General features: G+C 41.8%; 1 protein-coding gene and 1 long non-coding RNA gene across 4 annotated transcripts; both read right to left on the bottom strand.

Moving 5' to 3' along the window:
• Nucleotides 1-551: 551 nt before the first annotated feature.
• LOC117487675 lies at nucleotides 552-1,490 on the bottom strand. Its single transcript, XR_004556427.1, has 3 exons — nucleotides 1,158-1,490; nucleotides 676-710; nucleotides 552-577 (listed from the first exon to the last, which is right to left on the bottom strand). It is a non-coding gene; the product is annotated as an uncharacterized LOC117487675 (long non-coding RNA).
• A 1,667-nt stretch (nucleotides 1,491-3,157) lies between these two features.
• LOC117487751 lies at nucleotides 3,158-22,418 on the bottom strand. Of its 3 annotated transcripts, XM_034136408.1 has the most exons (7): nucleotides 22,383-22,418; nucleotides 21,259-21,381; nucleotides 4,841-5,179; nucleotides 4,647-4,691; nucleotides 4,419-4,529; nucleotides 4,273-4,307; nucleotides 3,158-3,393 (listed from the first exon to the last, which is right to left on the bottom strand). In XM_034136408.1, the coding sequence occupies exons 2-7, from the start codon at nucleotides 21,284-21,286 to the stop codon at nucleotides 3,271-3,273; spliced, it is 681 nt and encodes a 226-aa protein (XP_033992299.1). In that variant the 5' UTR covers nucleotides 21,287-21,381; nucleotides 22,383-22,418; the 3' UTR covers nucleotides 3,158-3,270. The 3 variants fall into 3 exon arrangements, with proteins under 3 accessions (XP_033992299.1, XP_033992298.1, XP_033992300.1); XM_034136407.1 differs by lacking the exons at nucleotides 21,259-21,381; nucleotides 22,383-22,418 and adding an exon at nucleotides 5,350-5,457; XM_034136409.1 differs by lacking the exons at nucleotides 4,647-4,691; nucleotides 21,259-21,381; nucleotides 22,383-22,418 and adding an exon at nucleotides 5,350-5,457 and having other exon boundaries at nucleotides 4,419-4,460.
• Nucleotides 22,419-22,666: the final 248 nt, after the last annotated feature.

Here is a 22,666-nt window from a genome sequence, read left to right as displayed (position 1 = left end):
CATGGAAAATAGAGAGTCCTCCAGCCCTGCAGGGGGCTTACTGCGCACCATGTTCCCCGGGTCCTTAAGGAGCATGGGAAAACATAAGTGCATTATGTCCGGGGGGGGGGGGGGGGGGGTCAGATACCTAATCAGAGCCCACATTCTGTGAATCAATATTTAGGGTCACACACTGTATTTCACACACTGTAACTACAGTTCTAACAAGCCAGCACATCATCTAACAAATGACATTTAATCTTCTGTATTGCCCGGAGTTCAATACTTGTTCCTATTTAGTACCACCATTAAAACATATCAAGAAAAAACTATACAAATACCTTGTTTCTTTCAGGATGCAGTTCTTCAATAGCAGCTATGTGACAAAACATAAGCCTGATTAGTTAGATTTAAACAAATACATTGATTAAGATTAGTCTGTTATAACTTTAAATGACAGAACATTTAACAAACTGTTTGTCAGCCTTACCTTTCTGGAGTTTCCTGATTTTAACAGCCAAAACAATGAAGAAAACAGTCAGAGTGCCCAGGTTCACAGTCATCCAAGGCATGTATTTTCCAAATCCTTCACTGTCTCCTAAATACAATTGCATTTAACATTGTTAATATTACAAGTGTAAATGTGTTCTAATTGTAAAAAACTTGAACAGTTAACATTTTTGAGAAGAGTCTTACTGTTAGTCTCGAAGAGCACTTCATCTCAACATAACCTATAAAATGGGGATACAATTATTTCATGTCAGCCAATCATCTCAGCTTGGCTTCAAAAAGTTGCTTTTAACAGTGTTAATATAACAAGTGTAAATGGGTTGTAATTGTAACAAGTTTACATAGTTAACATTTTTTAGAAGAGTCTTACTCTAATAATCCTGGAATCATAGGAATCAAAATAATCTATACAAAATGGGGATAAATGAATCCATGTTTGTTATGCTTCTTTCACACCACTGCGTACAATTCAAGTTATACTATATCAAAAAACTCAATAGATTATACGACCATAAAAAAAAAACCTTCTTTTAGTCTCCAAATCACATTGTATTTCTGCGTTATTTACTTTTATGGTTTTTATTTTCATATAATACATTTCAATGATACTATAATTAAAATGAGAAAAATACATCTCTGAAAGCGGTATGACTCAATTACAATCTTACCTTCAACATTTAGCTGGATTGCACTGGAAATGACTGTACTTGTGCCTATGTCAAATCCACAGAAGTACAGTCCAGAGTCAGATATATCCACTTGCTTGATTTTAAGAAATACGGTGGTCAAGTTGGAACTCATTTCCAATGTTCCATGTTGAAACCCATCACAGTATGAAGCTTCGCCTGCAGCCCCGTAGATAGAAGAGACACAGCTTGGCTTGGTTATGTTAATCACTCTGAACCAGTCGGACTGAGTTGAATGGATGGATACGTTGGGGCAGAGCAGAGTGACTTCTTCACCAGGCTGGACCTCCACAGTCTGACTAACAGAGGCAGAGATCCAGACTGAAACAGTAGAGACAGCGGCATTTACCGCAATAAGCCAACAGTAATAAAGCAACAACAACAATCAGTTCAGTTCTATTGTTGCATGTTTAAATTGTAGGTTACATAATTTGACGCTGAGAATAATAAAGTGCTAGTACTTACTGAAGCTGCAGAGAAGAAAAGCTGTTATGAAGGCGAAGCTCCTCATTGTCATTGTCAGTGAAAGAGTATTCACCACCCTACTATATAAAGGGGTAAAGAGAGGCGGGGTGTCTTTTGTTCACACTGACCTGCCAATGCTCTGACACGCCTTAATACAAGTTCTCTCCTGCAGTCGTCATTGAAAACATCCTAACCTTATCCATAACAGTCTAATTGATATGGAATATGATAAGAAAACAAAGCACAGGATTTATTGTGTTTATCTGTTTTTTTATCTGTGAATGCAGTTTTTTGCTTTATTTATCATTTTCATTTGGAGTTGTATCATGTGTCCTATGATGATCTACCATCACTGCATTATAATTGAAAACTCAGGAACTTTTTGGAGTTTTCATGTTGTTTGTTTGCATTCTCCTAGAATGAGCCCTAAATTGAGTATCTACACAAGGAGCGGTTCCTCTACCACGCAAAACAGTATGTTTCACCACCATGTTTCGACAGTAGCATATAACGGGTAAACTAAACACTTGCTTTAGAGAGGGCTTACACATTTTTTACCAACCACTGTAGGTCTCCAACACGCTTTGCAAGACAGGGGACAGCAGAGGGGTGTTCAGTTGGTTGCAATCACCTCTTGTCATCTCTGGAAAGACGTACATTAGACACGTTTTATTGCAATTTAAAAACCTGTCTGAAATAATTGTTTGCATCAACAAGTATTTATCTCCATGCTACCAACACCTAATAATCACATAATACAGAAATTATCGTTTATTTTCAATTTTGAATGAAAAGAGCTACATTCCAATGGAAAATCAATTGGTGATTGATTTTTAAAGGATTTGCTATGGTATTTTATACAGATATTCATGGTCCCCAGAGGATGAATCCTGCTAGATCCAACACTACATTGAGATTGACTTTTGTGGTTCATCATGAGTGAGATGAAATGTCCCCTACGACTGATACGTTAAATATCTTAGCATGCTGATGCAGAGCTGCTAGCATGGCTTCACGACTGAAGTCTTGTTGAATATCAACACTCTCCTTTTGATGCTTTTGATTGAGTTAAAGCTACTTAATTAGCTTACTTCCCTGCTCTATAGTAAATACACTTTAGTCACGGGGAGTGGAGAGATTTTACAATGTCAGAAGAGATTTATCTACATGTTCTGTGAAAAAAAGCATTTTTCTCCTCATTTCCTAAAAAAAGTCTAAATACAGCAGCTCGCTAAGTTTGCCATAAACAAGTAAGCTGCTTTCAACACTTCCTTTTGCTTTGACCCGACAATGTTCACCTCAGTTGTTGTCAGACCCCATTGTGCTGTCTCTTCCTGCCAACAAGTGATGTGTACGTCACTCCCTCCTCCCTCCGCAGAACATTTCACTTTCCATATAAGTTGGTCTGACAGTTCTACGCCTCTCCCTCCATCAAACATTAACACGCTCTTTGTGGCCTTAGATGAAGAAAAAAAAGGTAGACAAGAAACCTGAGTGGGAAAATAGGGAAACAATATTCAACATTTATTTTTTTGCCAGTGAATTCTCCCACACATGAAGCTACAAGAGAAGTGTACCATGACAAAGCATTATTTCCACTCTGAGCTGCATTTCCACTCGTTTCCTTCGTCTATCTGGTGGCAGCATACACTACATTTGGCTCCAGCTCTCGCTCAGATGCAGGCCTGCGGCTTATTTTTGGCTTCGCCTGGAAACTCAGAGCCGCGTAGTTCAGTTCATCAGAGCACATATTCTGTAAAATAAAGTATTCAGTCACCTGCTGTTTGCAAAATCCGTAAAATGTGGCGTTTTGCTGGTTGTCCCACAAAGGAATAATCCAAACTAAAATGAGTGACAACCATAATTTATTTAACAAAAAGTACGACTTTTAAAAGAATCTGAGTTGTGCTGCACAGAATAAAGTTCGGGCAGTCATCTCGATTGTTGCTCGCCTGACCCACCACCATCCCAGCATCCAACTGTAGGCTCGAGGGGGATAGTATAATCATCACTCAATGTAAATCTGTGGAGTGATGAGGCCCGAGCCTAGACGCCAAACTCAAACTATATGCTGCTTCTAATAAACATACCAAAGAAACACGTGAGTTGTCTGACTGAACTTAAATAAAAAATAATTTCTCAGTTTTATGATTGAAACCAAGGTTGTACAATAGGCCACATCGGAGGAAAAAAGCTAATTCATTAACAGGACATATATCGCTCCACCTTACAATGACAGTGATAACAGTGTTTTTGATAATTTGAAAACAATTCTGTAACTGTTGTAAATGTACGCAGTGTATACATTTCATACACATCTCTGTCCTTACAAAACATATATTGTGGTTGAGTTTATTAAGCATTTCAATGTTTCATAGGGAAATAAATATATCACTGTTGGCAAAATCACAAATTTTGCTAAAGAAAATGCAGATACCTTCAAGGTACTGAGCCTGAACTAGAATACATTTTCTGTTTAAGAAGACTATTATGACTCCCTTTATGCCTGCTTGAATACGTTTGATGCAAGCTGCAGCATGGGATAACATGACCAAACAAATACCAGATTATTAAAATTGTTAAAATGCATTTTAAAACCATAACACAGAGTATACATTAATATTGGGTTTACCTGGGGTCTTTTGGGCTGAGATTCTTCATTTGCATCTAAATAAAAAAAAGAAACAAGTGTGTTAAGTCAGTGTGTTTTAGTTAATTGAAACTAATCATATACTTTTTTCCATAATGTGCTGTGCAACAAAATTAAATCCACTGTACCTCTCTGAAGCTTCCTTATTTTAACAGCCAGAACAATGACGACTATAGTGAGCAAAAAAGCCAAGCATCCCAGAATTAAACTCATCAGGTATGCCATTTCATCAGGCTCCTCTATAAGAAAAGAATATAATTAAACTCTGTAATTTAATCCTGTTGCTTACGATATGGTTAAAATAAATTGTAATTACTGGCTGTTTGGAAATTGCAAATAAAAGAGGAGAACCTTACTTTTGGTCTCGAAATCATATTCATCATCATCAGATTCACCGTTACCTTTTAAGAAGAAATGGACATGAATCTTTTTGTACACATATTTGTTTCTTATTTGTCTTATTGCTGTTTTCCAATACATTTGAGATATAATGTAAATACTATAAGAACAATTTATTTCTTAAAGAGGTGGGAGTTAATCACAATCTTACCTTCAACGTTTAGCTGGATTGCACTGGAAATGACTGTACTTGTGCCTATGTACAATCCACAGAAGTACAGTCCAGAGTCAGATATATCCACTTGATTGATTTTAAGAAAGACAGTGGTCAAGTTGGAACTCATTTCAAATTTTCCATGTTGATATCCATCACAGTATGAAGCTTCGCCACCAGCCCCGTAGATAGAGGAGACACAGCTTGGCTTGGCTCTGTTGAACACTCTGAACCAGTCGGACTGAGTTGGATGGATGGATACGTTGGGGCAGAGCAGAGTGACTTCTTCACCAGGCTGGACCTCCACAGTCTGACTAACCGAGGCAGAGATCCAGCCTGAAACACAGAGCAGACACAACAAAATATATAGTTGTTATAAAACCACATGAAGGTTTACAATACCTCTTAATAAAAGTTACGTAATTGATACGGAAACACATTACGTGTTGGATGTACAATTATAAAACTAGCCATTAAGTTGACATTAATTACATTTCAATACTTACTGAGACTGCAAAGAAGCACAGCTGCTATTAAGGTGAAGCTTTCCATTGTGCGTATGACCGTATCACTGCATGGGCACTCTATATTTACGTACTGTAAAGGGGGTGGGGGAATAAAAGGTTCATGCAAGGAAGCTCAAATCTTTCACCTCTCTGATATCTTTACCAGATGCAATTTCAGACACAGCATCCCTCAAATGATTTCAGACGGCGTAAGTAAATATGTACGTTTTTATAGAGCCTTTATAAAAGATATCCTCACTTTATATGTCACAATCTCACATGGCAGCTCAGACGGTCAGACATGCATAGGTCACATGCAAGTTTGATGTTCTTAATAAACTATGCAGTTTAGGTGCTCAGATCACAAAGTAATCCGACCCATCCTGCAGTCAATGGCCCATCTTTTCCCGTCAGTACCACAAGTGTGCCAATAACAAACTTTAAAAGTGTGAATAGCAGCATATAGACCTGGGGGTCCAAACTCTGTGTTGTATCCGTCACTTGGTTTTGGATTCAACAGAGTGAGATGCTGACCACATTCGTAAAAAAAACAGCCACAGACAGCACCCACAGCTTATCTTTTTCAAACCAGAGGACCTACTGTGCAAGCACTGCCATTCTCCCCCCCTTAATGAGCAACAAGTTGACTCCTGCAAACAACTTAGATTCATCTTGTCTCCTCAAGGAGGCACTACAGATCTCTGGCTTACAGTGTTGCCTTCAGTAAAACACTTTCTATCCCACTGATTGAGTATGAACCTCGCATGATGTACCACATTTTTTTTCCCATTAACCCTGGTCATGGGGTCATTTTAAGTCCCCTTCTATTCAAAAATGTGTTTTCAACATGTTGAATCGGCCAAAATACGGACACAAGCTATCGGGCCAAGAAACCACTCTGATCAGCTGTTCAGCTAGCAAATGAGAGACGTAAACAAACGATTTAAAAAGGCACAGGACAGCAGCTAAACCCCAGCAGGTGATACTTAAAAGACATCAAACATAGCCCTTAAATGTCCTCTCTTACCTCCCACACATAGCAGGGACATCTCTGATATCGGCGGGAGCGTCCCCGGCTGTCCTCTGCTGAGAGCTCCGTGATTTGTTTGGTCAAGTCCGGTTTTTCATCTCATTGGTTTATTTGTCAGTATAAAGTTGCAGGATTAGTCTCAAGTACCTCAACATTGTCCTTAAGTACAGTGCAGTAAATGAGATACTGTCTACTGCTGTTCATGTACCTATTGTGAGTCGCCTCGGATAAAAGCATCACATGGAAATGTAAATTTAGCAAGAAGTGGCCATTATTACATTACATACATTACTACATTGCTGACTCAATAAACTACACACCTGCCAGAACACTGCGATCATCAGATGCAGGTCTATTAACTGTGATTTTATAGTATGTCTGCACTTTATGTGCTCATTTCATCATTCATGTATTTTTATATTCTAAAACATGTTTTCGATGGACGAGAGTGAAAATGGAACGCACACGCTATTTGTTTGTTTATATCAGTCTGTTCTTCTTCTCTGTCTTCCGGTTGTTGCCTATTTTCAATGACGAATACACACTACCGCCGCCTGCTGGTAAGGAGAGTTATTGCCACTCACGCATGCGCAGTTCGTACGTGCTCGGCTGAAGTCTTTGCGGTGTGTTCCAGTGCGACACATGGCCAAGACGCAGGAGAACTCGTCGATGGAACTCTCGGTGTCGGTGTCGGCGAGTTCTCTGGTGACTGCCTGGTGTGTCAGGGCCTTAACAGGTTAAAGAAAAAGGCTACCAAGTGGTATTTTTTGTATGTGAGAACGTTGTATTGCAAGGCAAGCTTTTATATTTATTGAATTTGGTGAAATTTAAATGATTCTTTTAACAAATATATTTGTATACAGAAACATAGTACAGAAACAATTGCAGCATTACTGCCTTACACTGGAGTACACACATTCGGACTGGGTGTTTTCCCCCTCTCTTCTTGATCTGTTGCCGTTGTGTTGCCTTAAAGCAGCATAATGAAGGTTCTCTGCGTCTTGACCGGACTGCTAAAGAAACATAAAATGTATTGATATTGTGGTAGACAAAGAAAAACACAGGCATGTACTGAGAAAAATATATATATATTCAGGCTCATTTGTCGAAAAGGGTTGTCCTGACTTTTGTCCTGAGATTTTCACTATAAGATTATCAAGGACAAAATTATTAATGATGACGATATTTATAGAACAATTGTAGAAAAAAAAGGTTATGCTTTCAGTCAAATTCATCTTTGAATTAAATAGGTGTTTTATCAATTTATTTGGCAAATAGAAAGCTAAGTGAGAAACAGAAAAACACCGAAATGATTTAAAGGCATTGCATTTTTTACTTTATTGTCATATGTGTATTTTAAAAATGAAATACATATTTTTTATTTTATTATTATTATTCAAATATTTGTATTGATTATCCACATATAACAAACAGCAGCACTCAACATTCAAAAATACAGCACACACAGAAAGTAAACAAAATATAATTTGACATCCAGAAGAGATACAAAATATGTATATAGAAAATAAACATAAACATAAATTATTAAATTAAAAACTACATGGTTAAATAACCAAAAGTAAAAATGATGAAAAATTATTTTAATGTTAAAGAATTCGTTCTCAAAGTAGGACAGAAATGGTTGCCAGACCTTATAGTGCTTTGCGATAGAGCCCCGGGTAGTGTGCTTTAGCTGCTCAAGTTTAAGATGGGACTTTACTTCCTCTACCCAGCGCTTATGAGACGGCGGTGCAGCCTTCTTCCAACTAAAGAGTATCAGATGTCTAGCAAGCAGGGGCGGACTGGGACTCAAATTCAGCCCTGGAAACTGACCCAGTCCGGCCACATGAAATGTCAAATGTTAGAAATCCGCTGTTTATTATTTAAAGTTTTACGTCCGATTCGCTCCTTTTTTCCTCTCTGTACACAGCTCCAGTTTGGGCATTGGCCTGTCATCAGATTTCATTTTGAGTTGCTGCTGTAGTAGTGGAAGTTTAGTAAAATTATTTTTTATGAAATAATCCAAATCTCCACCCTCCATAATTGCACTTGCTTCAGTTGCTTGCTACTTTTTAAGGGCGGTGATGACAGTTACAGTACGAACTGAAGTTGATGCGATTTGGTTGGATTGTGAGGCATGATGTGAGCCTCATCTGATTGGTCAATCCCTCAATTTCTTTTCACCAAGGGAAGCCAATTTCGGCTAGCCTCCTCTCGCAAAAGAGTGCAATCTACTGTTTCACCATAACATCTAGAGGGGCGCTGTTTCACTCTTTGTAAAATACTCAATGAGAATGGGGGAGAGATGGGCCGGCAGAATATTTACCGAAACTAAACGAAGTGTTTTTATTTATTTATTAAAATTATAACTACAATCCAAAAAAACAGGGGAAGCCTGGCTTCCCTTGGCCTCCAGGAGAAAACGCCACTGAGTTCAAGGGATACTTCTCACCCACCTCTTGCTCTTGCCCTGCACTTGTATGTGCCAGTTGAGCTGGTTCTTCCACCAGCTCAACTCTGTCCATCATCATGAACGCAGGAGGCTGGCTGTATATCTGAACTCGCGCCCTCATCATTCTCTTCATCATCTTGCACTTGTTCTAAGCTGCTGCTGATAGTGCTTGTAGCAGCGCTGCTGCCAAAAAGGTCTGTCAATTTGCGACATTTATATGCATCATTTATATGCATCACCTGCGAGTTTATCAGTGGATGTTTGCTGGAACTGCTTGTAAACAGCGTGTAACCTGACGGACACACACAGCGTGACTCCGGTCAGGTAGAGACCGGTCTCCAGTCAGCACCGCTGCAGACTCGCTGTTTGAGGGCTTGATAACCCACTCCCCACCGCTCCACACTCGTTGGTTTGGAACAGCACTTAATGTGGTGGACCCTCCGCGCGAGGGCCTTCGTGTGGCCGGTCTTTTTTCTTCTTCGTGTGTGATTATTTGACAGATAAGAACCACACAACTGCATTAGCGGCCGCTGTCGCCCTCTGTCGGCCATAAGCGCAACTTAAATGATGACTTTTAAAAAAAAAATGTAAAGGGCCGGCCGGCCGTCAACGGCCCTTGACGACCGGCCGTTCTGTGGTTCTCCAGATTGCCAGTCCGCCCCTGCTAGCAAGTAGGGTAGAGAATGCCACAGCCTCAGCCTGATCAGTTGTTATTCATGTCTCCTGTGTGACCACGCCAAATAATGCAGTCAATGGGTTTGCATCCACAGCCGTGTTACACATGTACGAAAAGGTTTTCAATATACCAGTCCAAAAAGGGGCCAGTTTTGGATAGAGCCAAAACATGTGACTTAGGCTGGCCGGGTCCCTACTGCACCTGATGCAGGTTGGGTCTAAACCTGGGTAAAATCTGGCCAGTTTACTTGCAGATAGATGTAACCTATGCAAAACCTTAAAGGGGACCTATCATGCAAAATGCACTTTTGTACGTCTTTTATATATGAATATGTGTCCCCGGTGTTCCAGGGAACTCACCAAGTGTCAGAAAACGGGGGGTTACGTATTGTAACCCTAGTTATATAAGCACAGGCGGAGCACTCTACTGGACTCTATGGGTACTACCTTATCCCGCGTGCATTCTCCCACTGAGACTTCTATAGACGTAGCCGGCCCAGGGCGGGCCTACCTGAATGCGCGCGCATCACACTGTATAAAAGGAGGCCTCGCCTCCTGACTATCATCCTATACCTCTCTTCAGCGAGCGGAATAGAACAGACAGTGCCCTGAGTAGAGGGCTCCGCCTGTGCTTATATAACTAGGGTTACAATACGTAACCCCCCGTTATATCTCTCACAGGCTCCGCCCTCTACTGGACTCTATGGGTACAGTGGGTGGAGCCCTGATGTATACACGCACTGTCGTCCAACACCATTCCACCCTACTGCCCCTGACCGGCTTTTCTGGTCAGCAGCTGCTGCCCCACACTCTCCCTTAACCCGGTTGTGACCGAGGAGAAATCTGGGCTGCAGCTGACAAAGCACACCCTGCTGCGCTTACCTCGCAGAAAGTGTGCTCAAAAAACAGTGCCGGGGGACCCCCCCCACCCCCCGCCCATAGACGGGTGGGGAGAGCCCCCTCGGCCCCGTATGGGCTTACTACGCACCTGCCTTCCTGAATCCCTAAGGATAACAGGGAGAGCGCCAGCGCCCATGCCTCACACTCAAGCACTGACCCCGTGCAGAGTGTGAGAGGACTAAAAATGTGGGGGGGCTATCCCCCCTCTGCCTCTCGGCAGGAGGGGGGCAGCCCCTCCGCCCGTGACGGGCCAGCGCGCCCCTTGCCTATCCCGGGACCCTCAGAGGGCCCAGGAAAGGCGAAGGCGCATTACGTCCGGGGAGGGGGTCAGATGCCAACTGACCCACAACCCCCCCCTCCCCCTACAAATCCTGTCTTGCCTCAGCAAGCACAGACGAGGAGAAAGAGCCAGACATGTCCAAGAGATAAAACCTTATGAAGGCGCTGTGCCTAAATCCTCCACACTGTTGAATAAGGCTGTTGATACAGCTACAGCCCGTGTGGAGTGCGCACGAATCCCCGTGGGGCAGGCTCTCCCTGCCTGTCGGTCAACCCTGTCTCCTAGAAATTACGTTCCCACAAAACTAAACTGCATTCTCAAATACGTTTCGCAAGAAACGTATTTCCTTCCACGTTACGTTTGTTATGAACATATCTTAAATACGTTTATTTTCTACATATCTTCTAGAAACCTATTTTCTCTCATATGACGTTTGTTATGAACGTATCTTAAATACGTTTGCTTTCTACCTATATTTGCCATTTCTTTTCTAGCTTATAATAATGATAATAGTCATTTATTAATATCATTTTAGAGCAAACTTATTTTCGCGCTGGCTGGCGGCTGACTTTTCAGTTGACCAAATCCGTTATTATGCTGGTTAATGCTTAATAATCACAATATTGTTTGTAGTCGTTTCATACAGCATTCTCAATTACGTTTAACAAGAAACGTCTTTTGTCCCACGTTACGTTTGTTCTGAACATATCTTAAATACGTTTGCTTTCTACCTATCTTTGACATTTCTTTTCTAGCTTATAATAATGATAATAGTCATTTATTAATATCATTTTAGAGCACACATTTGAAATCGACGATCGGGCTTGATATCCTATGGTTAAATTAAAATCAGTAGGCGAGGCTGTAATTTCGCCAGCTGCGAGGCAGAGTTTTAACATGCCAAAAAGCTGCTGTGTCGTTTATTGCACCTCAAACACCTCAAACTTCCTCTAAGGACAGCAGAAGAGCTCTGTGGCTTCAGGCTTGATCACCGTTCAAATGACAGCGTTGGTTTCCCCAAAAGTGGGTGGGGCTGTGACGTAGATTTTACTCTCATCTATTATTCAAAACCCTTCTATTTAATCCAAACGTAAATTACATGCCAGTGTTTTATCTTTTTATTAAGCGATTTGTTTATGTTATTTAACTCATAGATATATATAAACATATGTTTTTATATATATCTATGGTTTAACTGGGAATGTTTTCACATTGAACCGGAAGTACGTCACTTCACTTTGTCTTCTTCGTCCCTTTTACGTTCCAGACAATGCATGGCTCAGCGTAACAGACTGAACAGCGACCCCAGGTGTGTCTACATTGGAATTACATCTTCATTACTGAAGGAAAAATACTTTACCTTGTGTTTGTTAACTGGGTTTTTAATGCAGTTGGCTTTTCTTAATGGTTACAACATTGCTATGAGTTACAGTATATATCTGAAGCAAATTATGTTTCTGAAGATGTGTAGTCAATTCCACCCTTCAATGTAGCATAAATGTGAACTTTCATTACAGGAACAATACCGGAAACAGACGTAGGAAAGATCCTCAGCTCGCTGATTGGATGTTTTAGCCGCAATGCACGTTGGGATATGGTGTTTATGCGATGTGAAATCCGAAAACATTAAAAAAAATAATAATAATACTTTATTCCGAGTGTTCTTGCTTTTCTCTTTGAAAGTCATCACATAACGGCATTGTAATACACGGTTCGGCTGCATTAAATATTACACATCTGCCATAGTTCTTTATTTATAGAGCCCTGATGAGAAGACTTCTGGACAAACAGGAAGAACTGCCGCCGAAACTGAATACGTGACGTGGATCATAAATATATCAACAATTAAACAACATCTTACATTTCTTTTCACAAAATACGTCTCCTTGCAGTATCAATACTAATACGGCTGACTTTTATATTTGATCCAATTGGTAGATAGGTTATATTTACACCATAACGGTGCACAGCTGATAGAAAAGGACTTGTAGTTTTTAAAGATATTACTGATTTTCTTTGAATATAAGAATGTAAATACTGAGTTGAGAGAATAGTCAGGGGATTTGGGTGATGGGAGACACATCTATGGATTCAGAATTTCAATAGCTTACCATTAAATGACGGATATACCTTTCTGTCTGTGATGTTTTACAAATCAGATATTAATGTGTAGAAGTAAAACATGAGAAATAATATAGCAATATCCTGTACAATTATGTAAAAACATGAATAAAACTACACATCTTCAGATGTTATACATACATAAGTGTCCTACACTAACAAAGTTATTATTAGTATGCTGTGTGTACCTTGTGTGCACCGCCTAGTGGTTAAAGCACGTTATTTAATTATTTTTGTTGAATAATGTTATTTTTGTTGAATAATGTTATTTGATGAATAAAATATTAAGAGTACATACTTTCATAGGGGGAAAGTAGAAGGTCAATGATAGAAATATAGAATATAAAAAATCAAGAAGATACTGTAAGTGATCTCTACAATAAAACAGTTTAGTGCCTGATATTAATATGAGGATGTGCAAAACAGACAAACTAATTAACCTTTATTAACACATTAAAGAACACTTTAGGTTTTCTTTCAAATAAGAAAAAAGCTTTGGGGGTATCTATCTACAGATAAATATTAAGCCTGACAAAGTACTTAACGTCTAATATATTGCTTTCCTGCAATGTTAACTGTGTTGAAGCACTTATTTTAACTGATATTATATATATATTAATTATACTCTTATGTATGTAGATAGTATAAGACATGTGCAGAATTTGAGTTTAATGGTGGAGGAATACACACATATTGATAGATGTCTTGTAATGCACTGTTGAGGAACCTGTGACCCAAGTTTTTCATTAATTGCATAACTTCAACATAGTTGTGTATATGATATGTCAATAAACCTTAGAAAATCTTGAAAGGGATGTGCAAAATAGCTATTATATACAGTCTTTAATTAACTATTAGTAGAGAATAACGAGTAATGAATATACTTTATAGAGATCTGCAGATAAATGTTTAGTCTTCTCAAGCACCAACTAATATCTCTCCTGATTGTTGGCACTTGACAATCACCTTTCCCTGAATTTTACTCAGGTGTAACTAAAGTCTGCTTTAAGGGTTGTTTATATTTCACATCATTAATCAGAATCTGCAAAGTAACTAAAATAAATGTAGTGGAGTAAAAATACCAGGTTAACCTCTGAATTGTAGTGGAGTAGAATTACAAAGTAACAATGAGCTGGCATGTGGGTATATATTAATGCTTCCCATTATGGACACAAGCGATTTTCACCCATTTATTAATTACATGTTTTACATTTGTACACACCAATTTGTTTCCTATCCCCTAAACCTCCAGGGCTGTACACAGTTTAATACAATCAACTTCTAATTTTGGGAAAAACGAAAACGTCTTTTAAAACTACAATTCCCAGTAGAGACGTGCCATAGAACATGTTGCAAAACACAATAGCCAGCATCTGTAGTTCTGGGGGGGCGTTCGAGTCCAGTTTTGGAAAGTCTGCCGTGGTTTCGTTCCATTTCAAAGAGCTGTTTGGCGCTCGGCGTAACCTTGGCGCACTGCCACTCCAACATCCAATCCCAGAGCTTGAAGATTAATCACGGGGTTTGTCAACGGGACTGTAGTCCCAAACGATAGCTGGGGATTATGGGTAGTGTAGTGTCTTCGGCCATCCTAAATTCTGATTTTTTTTCGGATTTCATATCGCATTAACACCATATCCCGACGTGCATTGCGGCTAAAACATCCAATCAGCGAGCTGAGGATCTTTCCTACGTCACTTTACAGCCCTGCCCACTTTTGGGGAAACCAGCTGTCATTTGAACGGCGATCAGCCTGAAGCCACAGAGCTCTTCTGTTGTATACTGTCCTTTCTTCTTAGAGGAAGTACAGAAACACGTAACTCTGGATTTGTTTTAATGTTTGAGGTGCAATAAACGACACAGCAGCTTTTTGGCATGTTAAAACTATTATTTTCTGCCTCGCAGCTGGCGAAATTACAGCCTCGCCTACTGATTTTAATTTAACCATAGGATATCAAGCCAGATCGTCGATTTCAAATGTGTGCTCTGAAATGATATTTATAAATGACTATTATCATTATTATAAGCTAGAAAAGAAATGTCAAAGATAGGTAGAAAGCAAACGTATTTAAGATATGTTCAGAACAAACATAACGTGGGACAAAAGACGTTTCTTGTTAAACGTAATTGAGAATGCTGTATGAAACGACTACAAACAATATTGTGATTATTAAGCATTAACCAGCATAATAACGGATTTGGTCAACTGAAAAGTCAGCCGCCAGCCAGCGCGAAAATAAGTTTGCTCTAAAATGATATTAATAAATGACTATTATCATTATTATAAGCTAGAAAAGAAATGGCAAATATAGGTAGAAAGCAAACGTATTTAAGATACGTTCATAACAAACGTCATATGAGAGAAAATAGGTTTCTAGAAGATATGTAGAAAATAAACGTATTTAAGATATGTTCATAACAAACGTAACGTGGAAGGAAATACGTTTCTTGCAAAACGTATTTGAGAATGCAGTTTAGTTTTGTGGGAACGTAATTTCTAGGAGACAGGGTTGTGTCGGTAGGCATGTGCAATGCACTCGCAGAGCCAACCTGCCAGGCGTTTCTTGGACAGAGCTTTCCCGATCACCCCGCCCCCGAAGCACACGAACAGCTGTTCGGTGCGTCTAAGGGTAGCCGTGTGCTCCACATAACATGCTAGCGCACGCACCGGGCAGAGGAGGTGCAGTTTAGCCTCCCTGGCCCCCCATGGGGGGGGAGACTAAAACCCCCTAACTGAATAGCCCTCGACCTGAACGCACTCCTTAGGTCTTTAGGCACAAAGGAGGGGTTCGGTCTAAGTGTTGCGCCGCTCCGGCCACCCCGAACTAGTAAACAACTCGGGTGCACCGACAGAGCAGTTAACTCGGACACTCTTTTGGCTGACGTTAAGGCAAGAAGCAAAGCTGTTTTCCACGACAATGCTTTCAGAGGGGAGAGCTCCAGAGGCTCAATGGTCCCGAGGCCAGAGCCTCGAGCACTAGGGGCAGGTCCCACTGCGGGGTGGAGACGTGCACTACAGGGCGCAGTCTCCTAACCCCCAGTAAAAACCGCGACATCAGTGGTTGATTAAAGGCTGACCTGCCACCAAAATCCCTCATGACAGGACGAGATGGCTGCTGCATACACTTTCACTGTGAAATGCGCCAGCCCTCTGTCCACCAGTAAGTGTAAGAAGGATAAAATAGAGCCCAACTCACAAGATAGGGGCTCTATTCCCCGCTCCTCACACCAATGCTGGAATCTCAGCCACTTTGGCCTGTAACAGGCTGTGGTGGATTCTGCTCTAGCTGCCTGGATAACGCTGTCAGACAATCCACCCTGTCTCAGCCTGTCCCTCTCAGGAGCCAAGCCTGCAGAGGACGGCCGAGAGTGGGTAACGCCCCGATTACACCTGCCCCTTGAGACATCGCCCCCAGAACTGGGGGATCGCCCAGGGCTGGCCCACCTTCATCTGTGTCATTTCTGAGTAACACGGAGCCCCGACGGGATTCGGTGCTACCAGAATGACTGCCAGACGTTCTCGCCTCAATCTCCCCAGGAGAGGGAGAATGAGACGCAGCAGTGGAAAGGCGTGTAGCAGCTTCCTTGGCCATGGCTCGTGTGCAAACGCGTCCACCCCCAAGGGCGGGTCGTCGCTCAGGGCCATGGAGAACCACAGGGCACAGTGGCTGTTGCGCCGGCTGGCGAACAGGTCCACTTCTGCTCTCCCGAACTGGGCCCAGATCTGCTTCACCACCTCCGGGTGAAGCACTCGCCTGGCAGGGGGCCGCCCCCGACCTGTTCTGTTCTCCGGTTTATCACTCTCATCTGCGCACTCCCACTAGCTTCCTCCCTAACGGGAGCTATAGCTGGGGCGGCGAGTGGGGAATTTGTACAGTCATCAACATGTGCAAGTGTATTGTGGAAACAAAGGACACTCAGACATGGATACAGATCAACACCATCGCCCTGTGCAGGCGCCTCTCCCTTCACTTCACTGTCGCACTACTCTCCCTCCCCTGCATGGCAAAGCTAGGGGGGGCACGTAGCGGGCCCTGAGGAGGAGCCGGTGGTAGCACGTGGCTAAGCTGGACTCTCTCCTCCTCGAGGCGGCTGAAGCGCTTGGTGACCGAGGAGACCGACCCAAAGAGCCCCTCCATGGACACTGGGGCTCCGAGGAGATCCTCTCGGTCCTTTTTAGATAGGGCAGTGAGTCCTAGCCACACGTGACGAGACGCCACTGTGGCTAGGGAAATCACCCGCCATCTGCGTACCGAGCTTGAACATCTTATCCAGATATTCCAAGGTATCTCGGTCCCGGGGCAGCGGGGGCAGAGGACGTATGCCCTCCGCCCAACCAGCCGCCCGCGGAAGCAGATTGGCCGCCAGGCTCACATCGAGGGGGAGCACACCTGGACATGTCGTGTCCAAGCGATCCACCACCTTAATGATATCCGCCATGGCAGCTACTGGGGCCTTCGTTTTTAATGGCTGCTGCCATGTCGCCTCCACACACCGCCATACCTCTGGCAGCTGGGGCGAAACGAAGGTCGGCTGCGCCGGATGCACCGGGCCATAAACCCCCGCTCTCAGGCCTCGGTGGCAGCGGTGAGGGGAGCGGTAAGCCTACACGCTCCACCGCCAGAGTCATCACCGCCGGGAAATCCCTCCGCGCAGACCTGAGAGCTGGACCTCCGGTCAGCGAGGCGTCCTCCTCGTCCTCCATCGGAACCGAGCCCGCCTGGTCCCATGGAAGAGAGGACCGGAACGACGTCCCCTCGCTCCCCGAATCGCCCACGTTCACGACGTCAAGCTCCCGATCCTCCGACTCCTGCGGGGTAGCCCCCGCCAGGGAGTGCCACACGATGCTCCCGTATGAACCGCGGGATCATCTGGCAACCTGGGCATGCCGGCGTCGGGCCCATATTATCCACCGCGTGGTCAGGCCCCAAACACGTAAAGCAGAAGGGGTGCGGATCAGCCCCTGCGATGAGATTCGGGCATTTCTGGCAGGTCCTGAGGTCAAGTTTTACTGACTCCATGCTCTCACACTTTCCCCTTTTTCTAACGTCTCAAGCTCGTGGAATCACTTCCGCTGCTGAAGAAAAAAAGGATGATATTCAGGAGGCGAGGCCTCCTTTTATACGGTGTGATGCGCGCGCATTCAGGTAGGCCCGCCCTGGGCCGGCTACGTCTATAGAAGTCTCAGTGGGAGAATGCACACGGGATAAGGTAGTACCCATAGAGTCCAGTAGAGGGCGGAGCCTGTGAGAGATATAACACAACCCTCTCTATTTTCCTCCATACCCAAATCTCTAAAAAAGGGGCTGCAACGGATCTGATAAAAACTGATCCAGATTTGAACACTGTCCTGACGTCAGGACGGTGGTGCTACGGCTATTGGGCCAACTCTCCACCTATCAGGGGAATGTGGGGTTGGGCCACGGCCGGTGTAGGTACCATATGTGTTCGGCCTACCAGATGTGTTCGGGGTCCGTTACGCTTACCAATGACGTCACGCATTGGCTGTACGGTAACCCAAGAGGACATTTTACGGTCAAATTCCGAATGTATTGAAACTCCAGACTCAACGTAAGAGCTTGAGCCTCTTCGGGGGGTGCTAACATTTAAACATACACTTCATTCTTTACTTTGTCCGTTATTATATGTAGAAGATATTACTTTTTTCTCCGTCATGTTGTTTCCATAGCAACAACTTCAAAATAAAAGCATCTAAATAGATTTGTGTTCTACACACCAAAATACGTTATTTGAACACCCCTCTCGATCGATTTACAAGAAAAATTAGTATGGCCCGCCCTAATACACCAACGCAGTTTTTAAAGATATACATTTTTCAACACAGAATCATTTGCCAAATTACACCATATCCAATCATTTTACGAGTCAGAAAATGCTATCTGTTCATTGCAGTTATTGTTTATTGAATTAGATTACCATGAGCTCAACATAATTATGTAGAGTACAAGTCCACAGCCAAGAAAATGTTATTTGCATATCATTTTATTTATGAATATGGAATTATGGAATTCTAACACTGGAATTTGTTATTATTTACTATAACTTTATTATATTATTCGGGTACAGCCCTACTGTACCAAAATATCCGAATATTCGTTCGTTGGAGTACTATTCGGGTTTCAATTTCGTTATTCAGATATTCGTTTTTGTTTTTTTTCCCCGTTTTTTTTTCAAATTGAATTTATTGAAATCTCCAATATCAACGTAAGAGCTTGTGCCTCTTCGGGGGGTGCTAACACTTAACCATAAACGTTATCGTTTACTTTCTCCGTCTTTATATGTAGATATTACTTTTCTCCGTTAATCTCTGTCATGTTGTTTCCAAAGCAACAACAACTTCCTGTCAACTGCGCTAACTGTCCTTCAAAATAAAAGCATGTCCATAAATAGGACATGCCAAATTACACTTAACACATAGCCTATACAACTGCAACGAATGTAACAAACACAATGCGATATCCTTTTCAATTTCAAAGAACACAAATTGGGTTACATTAACAAATAACTATAAAACAATAATACTGTAGAATAACAAAATGAATGCCGTGAATACACTGAAATACACGTGTTGAAGCGGTTCGCTGCTGATTACTACGATTCCGTACAGCCAATCACAATGGGTGACGTCATTGGTAAGCGACGGACCCCGAACACATATGGTAGGGCGAACACATATGGTACTGACACCGGCCATTGCCGCTCGAAAGCACTGGAGACGCTGTAGTACATATGCCAGGCCTGTAAGTGGCGCTGTAGTCTGCCACAAAAGCAGCGAAGAAGACTTCCCGCCCATAGTTACCATGGTTACCCTTCTGTTTATTCTCCGCTGTGGCTTTTTTTCTCCCTCCCCGAGGCAAGCGTTTGCTCCCGCTGCAAACGCTTGCGGGGAGAGATTGCTCAATGCAATCCCTCCCCGTCGATGCAAGCACTGTAATTCTCTCCGGTTAGTCCACCAGCAGATGACAAACACCCACCTCTCCGCCTCTTCCAAGGAACGAGGGGAGCGTGCGGCAGAGTTTCAGTTTCAGTTACTTTCGCCGGTCAAGATGTCCGTTAAAGTTTAAATCTTCCGGACAAAATTAGAAAAGTGCCGGTCAAAGGTCTTCTTTGTTATTTATTGAGCTTTAAAACAAATGAATAACGACTCTATATAATAAAACACGGAGGACGGAGATCTCTTTTTCTCCCCCTCTTCTGACAGCCCAGCAGCTGATCAGAGCACGGCTCACCTCTCCTGCAGGGGGGCGTGGTCAGCAGAATCAGACCCGTAGACAGCAAACAGCACATAGAGCGAAATGAGGCATGGCTAAAATGCATGATCTGTTTGGTATTTTGAAAACAGAAACGTATAAATATACCTTATATAGGTATGGCCCTACAATATATCATTTAAATATAGCATGATAGGTCCACTTTAAATTGTAGCAGCCCATGTCTAATGCACATTGAGGATGAGTGGACAAATTGAATTGCTGCCTGCCAAATAGTATCTGGCCAGATGCGTACACTTACGCATCACTGTACACTGTATACCAAGGCGGTTTTGCCATCACTTACTGTACGGAGGCTCAGTCACTGGTACATTTTCATTTACAAAGCCATGTTGGATAAACTACCATCTTATATCTGCTCCCTGATCTCTCGGCGAATTGAAAGTAGTTATTGCCTGAGATCGCATGCTGTGGTTTTATTAAATGTGCTAGGACTGTCTTAGGGAAGAAAGCTTTTAGATGTGCAGCTCCACTAACTTGGAACAGTCTGCAAAAAGAATGGAAAATGACCAATCTGGTACCACTACATGTTTTTAAAGCTCGGTTGGATGCTACACAATCAGATGCCTGTACCTGTACATGTGGATAGATATGTAAATTGTAATCCCTGTAATTTTTGCTGTATGATGTCCTTTTGTTGTTCTGTTGTTTATGTTTTTATGTCTTCATGTGGTACTGCTGCAGGTCTCCCTTGAAAAAGAGATCAATGATCTCAATGGGATTTCACCTGGATAAATAAAGGTTTTGAATGTAATTGAATTGAATCTGATATAGTTATTCCCAGCTCTTCCTCCCATTGCCTCATTAAGTGATTAAGCGACGGAGCGGCGACCCTCTGAATGTCATATAATACAGACACCAGACCCCTGTCACAGGGATCCATATTTAATATTTTTTATTTTAAGTATTGCTGTATATCGTCAACACCCCTTTTTTCAAGTATAAGTTATATTGTTAACTTGACGATTGTATAGTGCACATGAGTTCTAGAAACAGCAAACATAGTTTATCTTTCAATGGAAAAATGATACTCACTTCTGTATGCAGAGTAGAAGACGTTGAAAATGTGGCATTGCACTCTGTTTGAGACTAAATTAAGTAATGTTATTTTAATGCAATATGCACTCAATACTTGTTTCCAGCTTCAAATAAATATTGTTACCTGAATGTTGGCAGTTTCTTTGGTTCATCTTGTACACTGAGATAGCCAGTAAAACTATCAGGATGATGGTGACAGCCAAAGCTCCACTCAAGAAATACACCAAGGCAAGAGAGAGAACTTCATCTGTAAAGAGGCGAACCCCAGGAAAAATTACAGAGCTTTGAGATGTTTTCTTCACAACAAGTCCTCCAACTAATACGACCAAATAGGCCGATTGTTCCGACCCATAATACGACCCACAGGAGCGTTACATTACGTTTGTTATGAACGTATCTCAAATACGTTTATTTTCTACATATCTTCTAGAAACATATTTTCTCCCACGTTACGTTTGTTATGAACGTATCTTAAATACGGTTATTTTTCAACATAATTGTTGGCATACAGCGGTGGAAGGAATGCTTTTCCAGATAACTTATTAAAACACATATACCCCCATTTTAAGTGTTGTTCTTGTGTCTGATCCACGGTTAAGGACATTATTTGCTTTTTCTATAGTCCAATCACCAAGAAAGTTAAAACAAATTAAAAAGCTTGGTTTTATATCACTAAAATTAACAGTAATAGGTCATATTATTTGGAGTCTACTACAGCATGCAGGTTTTGAAAGGTTGTGAAAGTGCGTTCATAGAGATAAACACCTGTCTATGGTCAGAAGGGAATTTTAGCAATTGAACAACAAATGCTTTCCCAATGAAAGATATATAGCAGTTTAGATAAAGGCAATTTGCGGTTCTTTTGCTGCCGTTAGAGTCCCTAGAAACTCTAACCAAATGTCGATATCCGGAGCTGCCACACATTATCCCCATGGAAAACCCTAATTTGTCATGTGTCTTATTTTTAGGCCAATCTCAAATTATATAAAATTAACCTTTCCAATGGCTATTTGTACTACATTGTTGTGGTTGTTTCTTTTTTGCTTAACTGACCCAGAAGGACATTGATCTAGATGAAAACCTTTTTTTTTTCTTTTCTTGTAAACGTGACCCCTTTCATTGCTTCATGGCCTATACATTCAGAAGAACATGGTGCACCTTGGTCTAAATACTAACAAAATTGCAATATAACCACAATGTGTTGCGTTCGATTTTAGCCTCGTGGAACTTTTGTTGCAATATATTCACCTTTGTCTCTTTCCCATTCTTCAGTTCACTTGCTTGTGTTCATTCGTCCTATTAATTCGAAAGATTTGCCAAATTTAGGATCAAGTGTAAACTCAAAGATTGTTTGCAAAGGTTCCTTGGTAATACAAATAAAATAAATAATTAAACATGTTTCTATGTCACAGAAATCAGTCATTCAGAGCCCGGAAGCACAACTATTATTGAGTTAACACATACCAGGCACTCTTTAAAAAAAGTAGGTTAATACACCTCCTACTGCATTATTTCAGCAGTAGTCATTCCGT

Source organism: Trematomus bernacchii, unplaced genomic scaffold (assembly GCF_902827165.1).
Source record: "Trematomus bernacchii unplaced genomic scaffold, fTreBer1.1, whole genome shotgun sequence".
Classification (NCBI taxonomy): Eukaryota; Metazoa; Chordata; class Actinopteri; order Perciformes; family Nototheniidae; genus Trematomus; species Trematomus bernacchii.
This window is presented reverse-complemented; position numbering and strand designations above follow the sequence as displayed.

Bases quoted from the DNA above. Each gene is read 5' to 3' on its own strand.
- LOC117487751 (XM_034136407.1), bottom strand. From the start codon at position 5,395: ATGGAAAGCTTCACCTTAATAGCAGCTGTGCTTCTTTGCAGTCTCA. The intron at 4,530-4,646 runs GTAAGGTTCTCC...CTTTTCTTATAG, and splicing joins ATATGATTTCGAGACCAAAA to AGGAGCCTGATGAAATGGCA. The intron at 3,394-4,272 runs GTAAACCCAATA...TTTATTTTACAG, and splicing joins CTCAGCCCAAAAGACCCCAG to AATATGTGCTCTGATGAACT.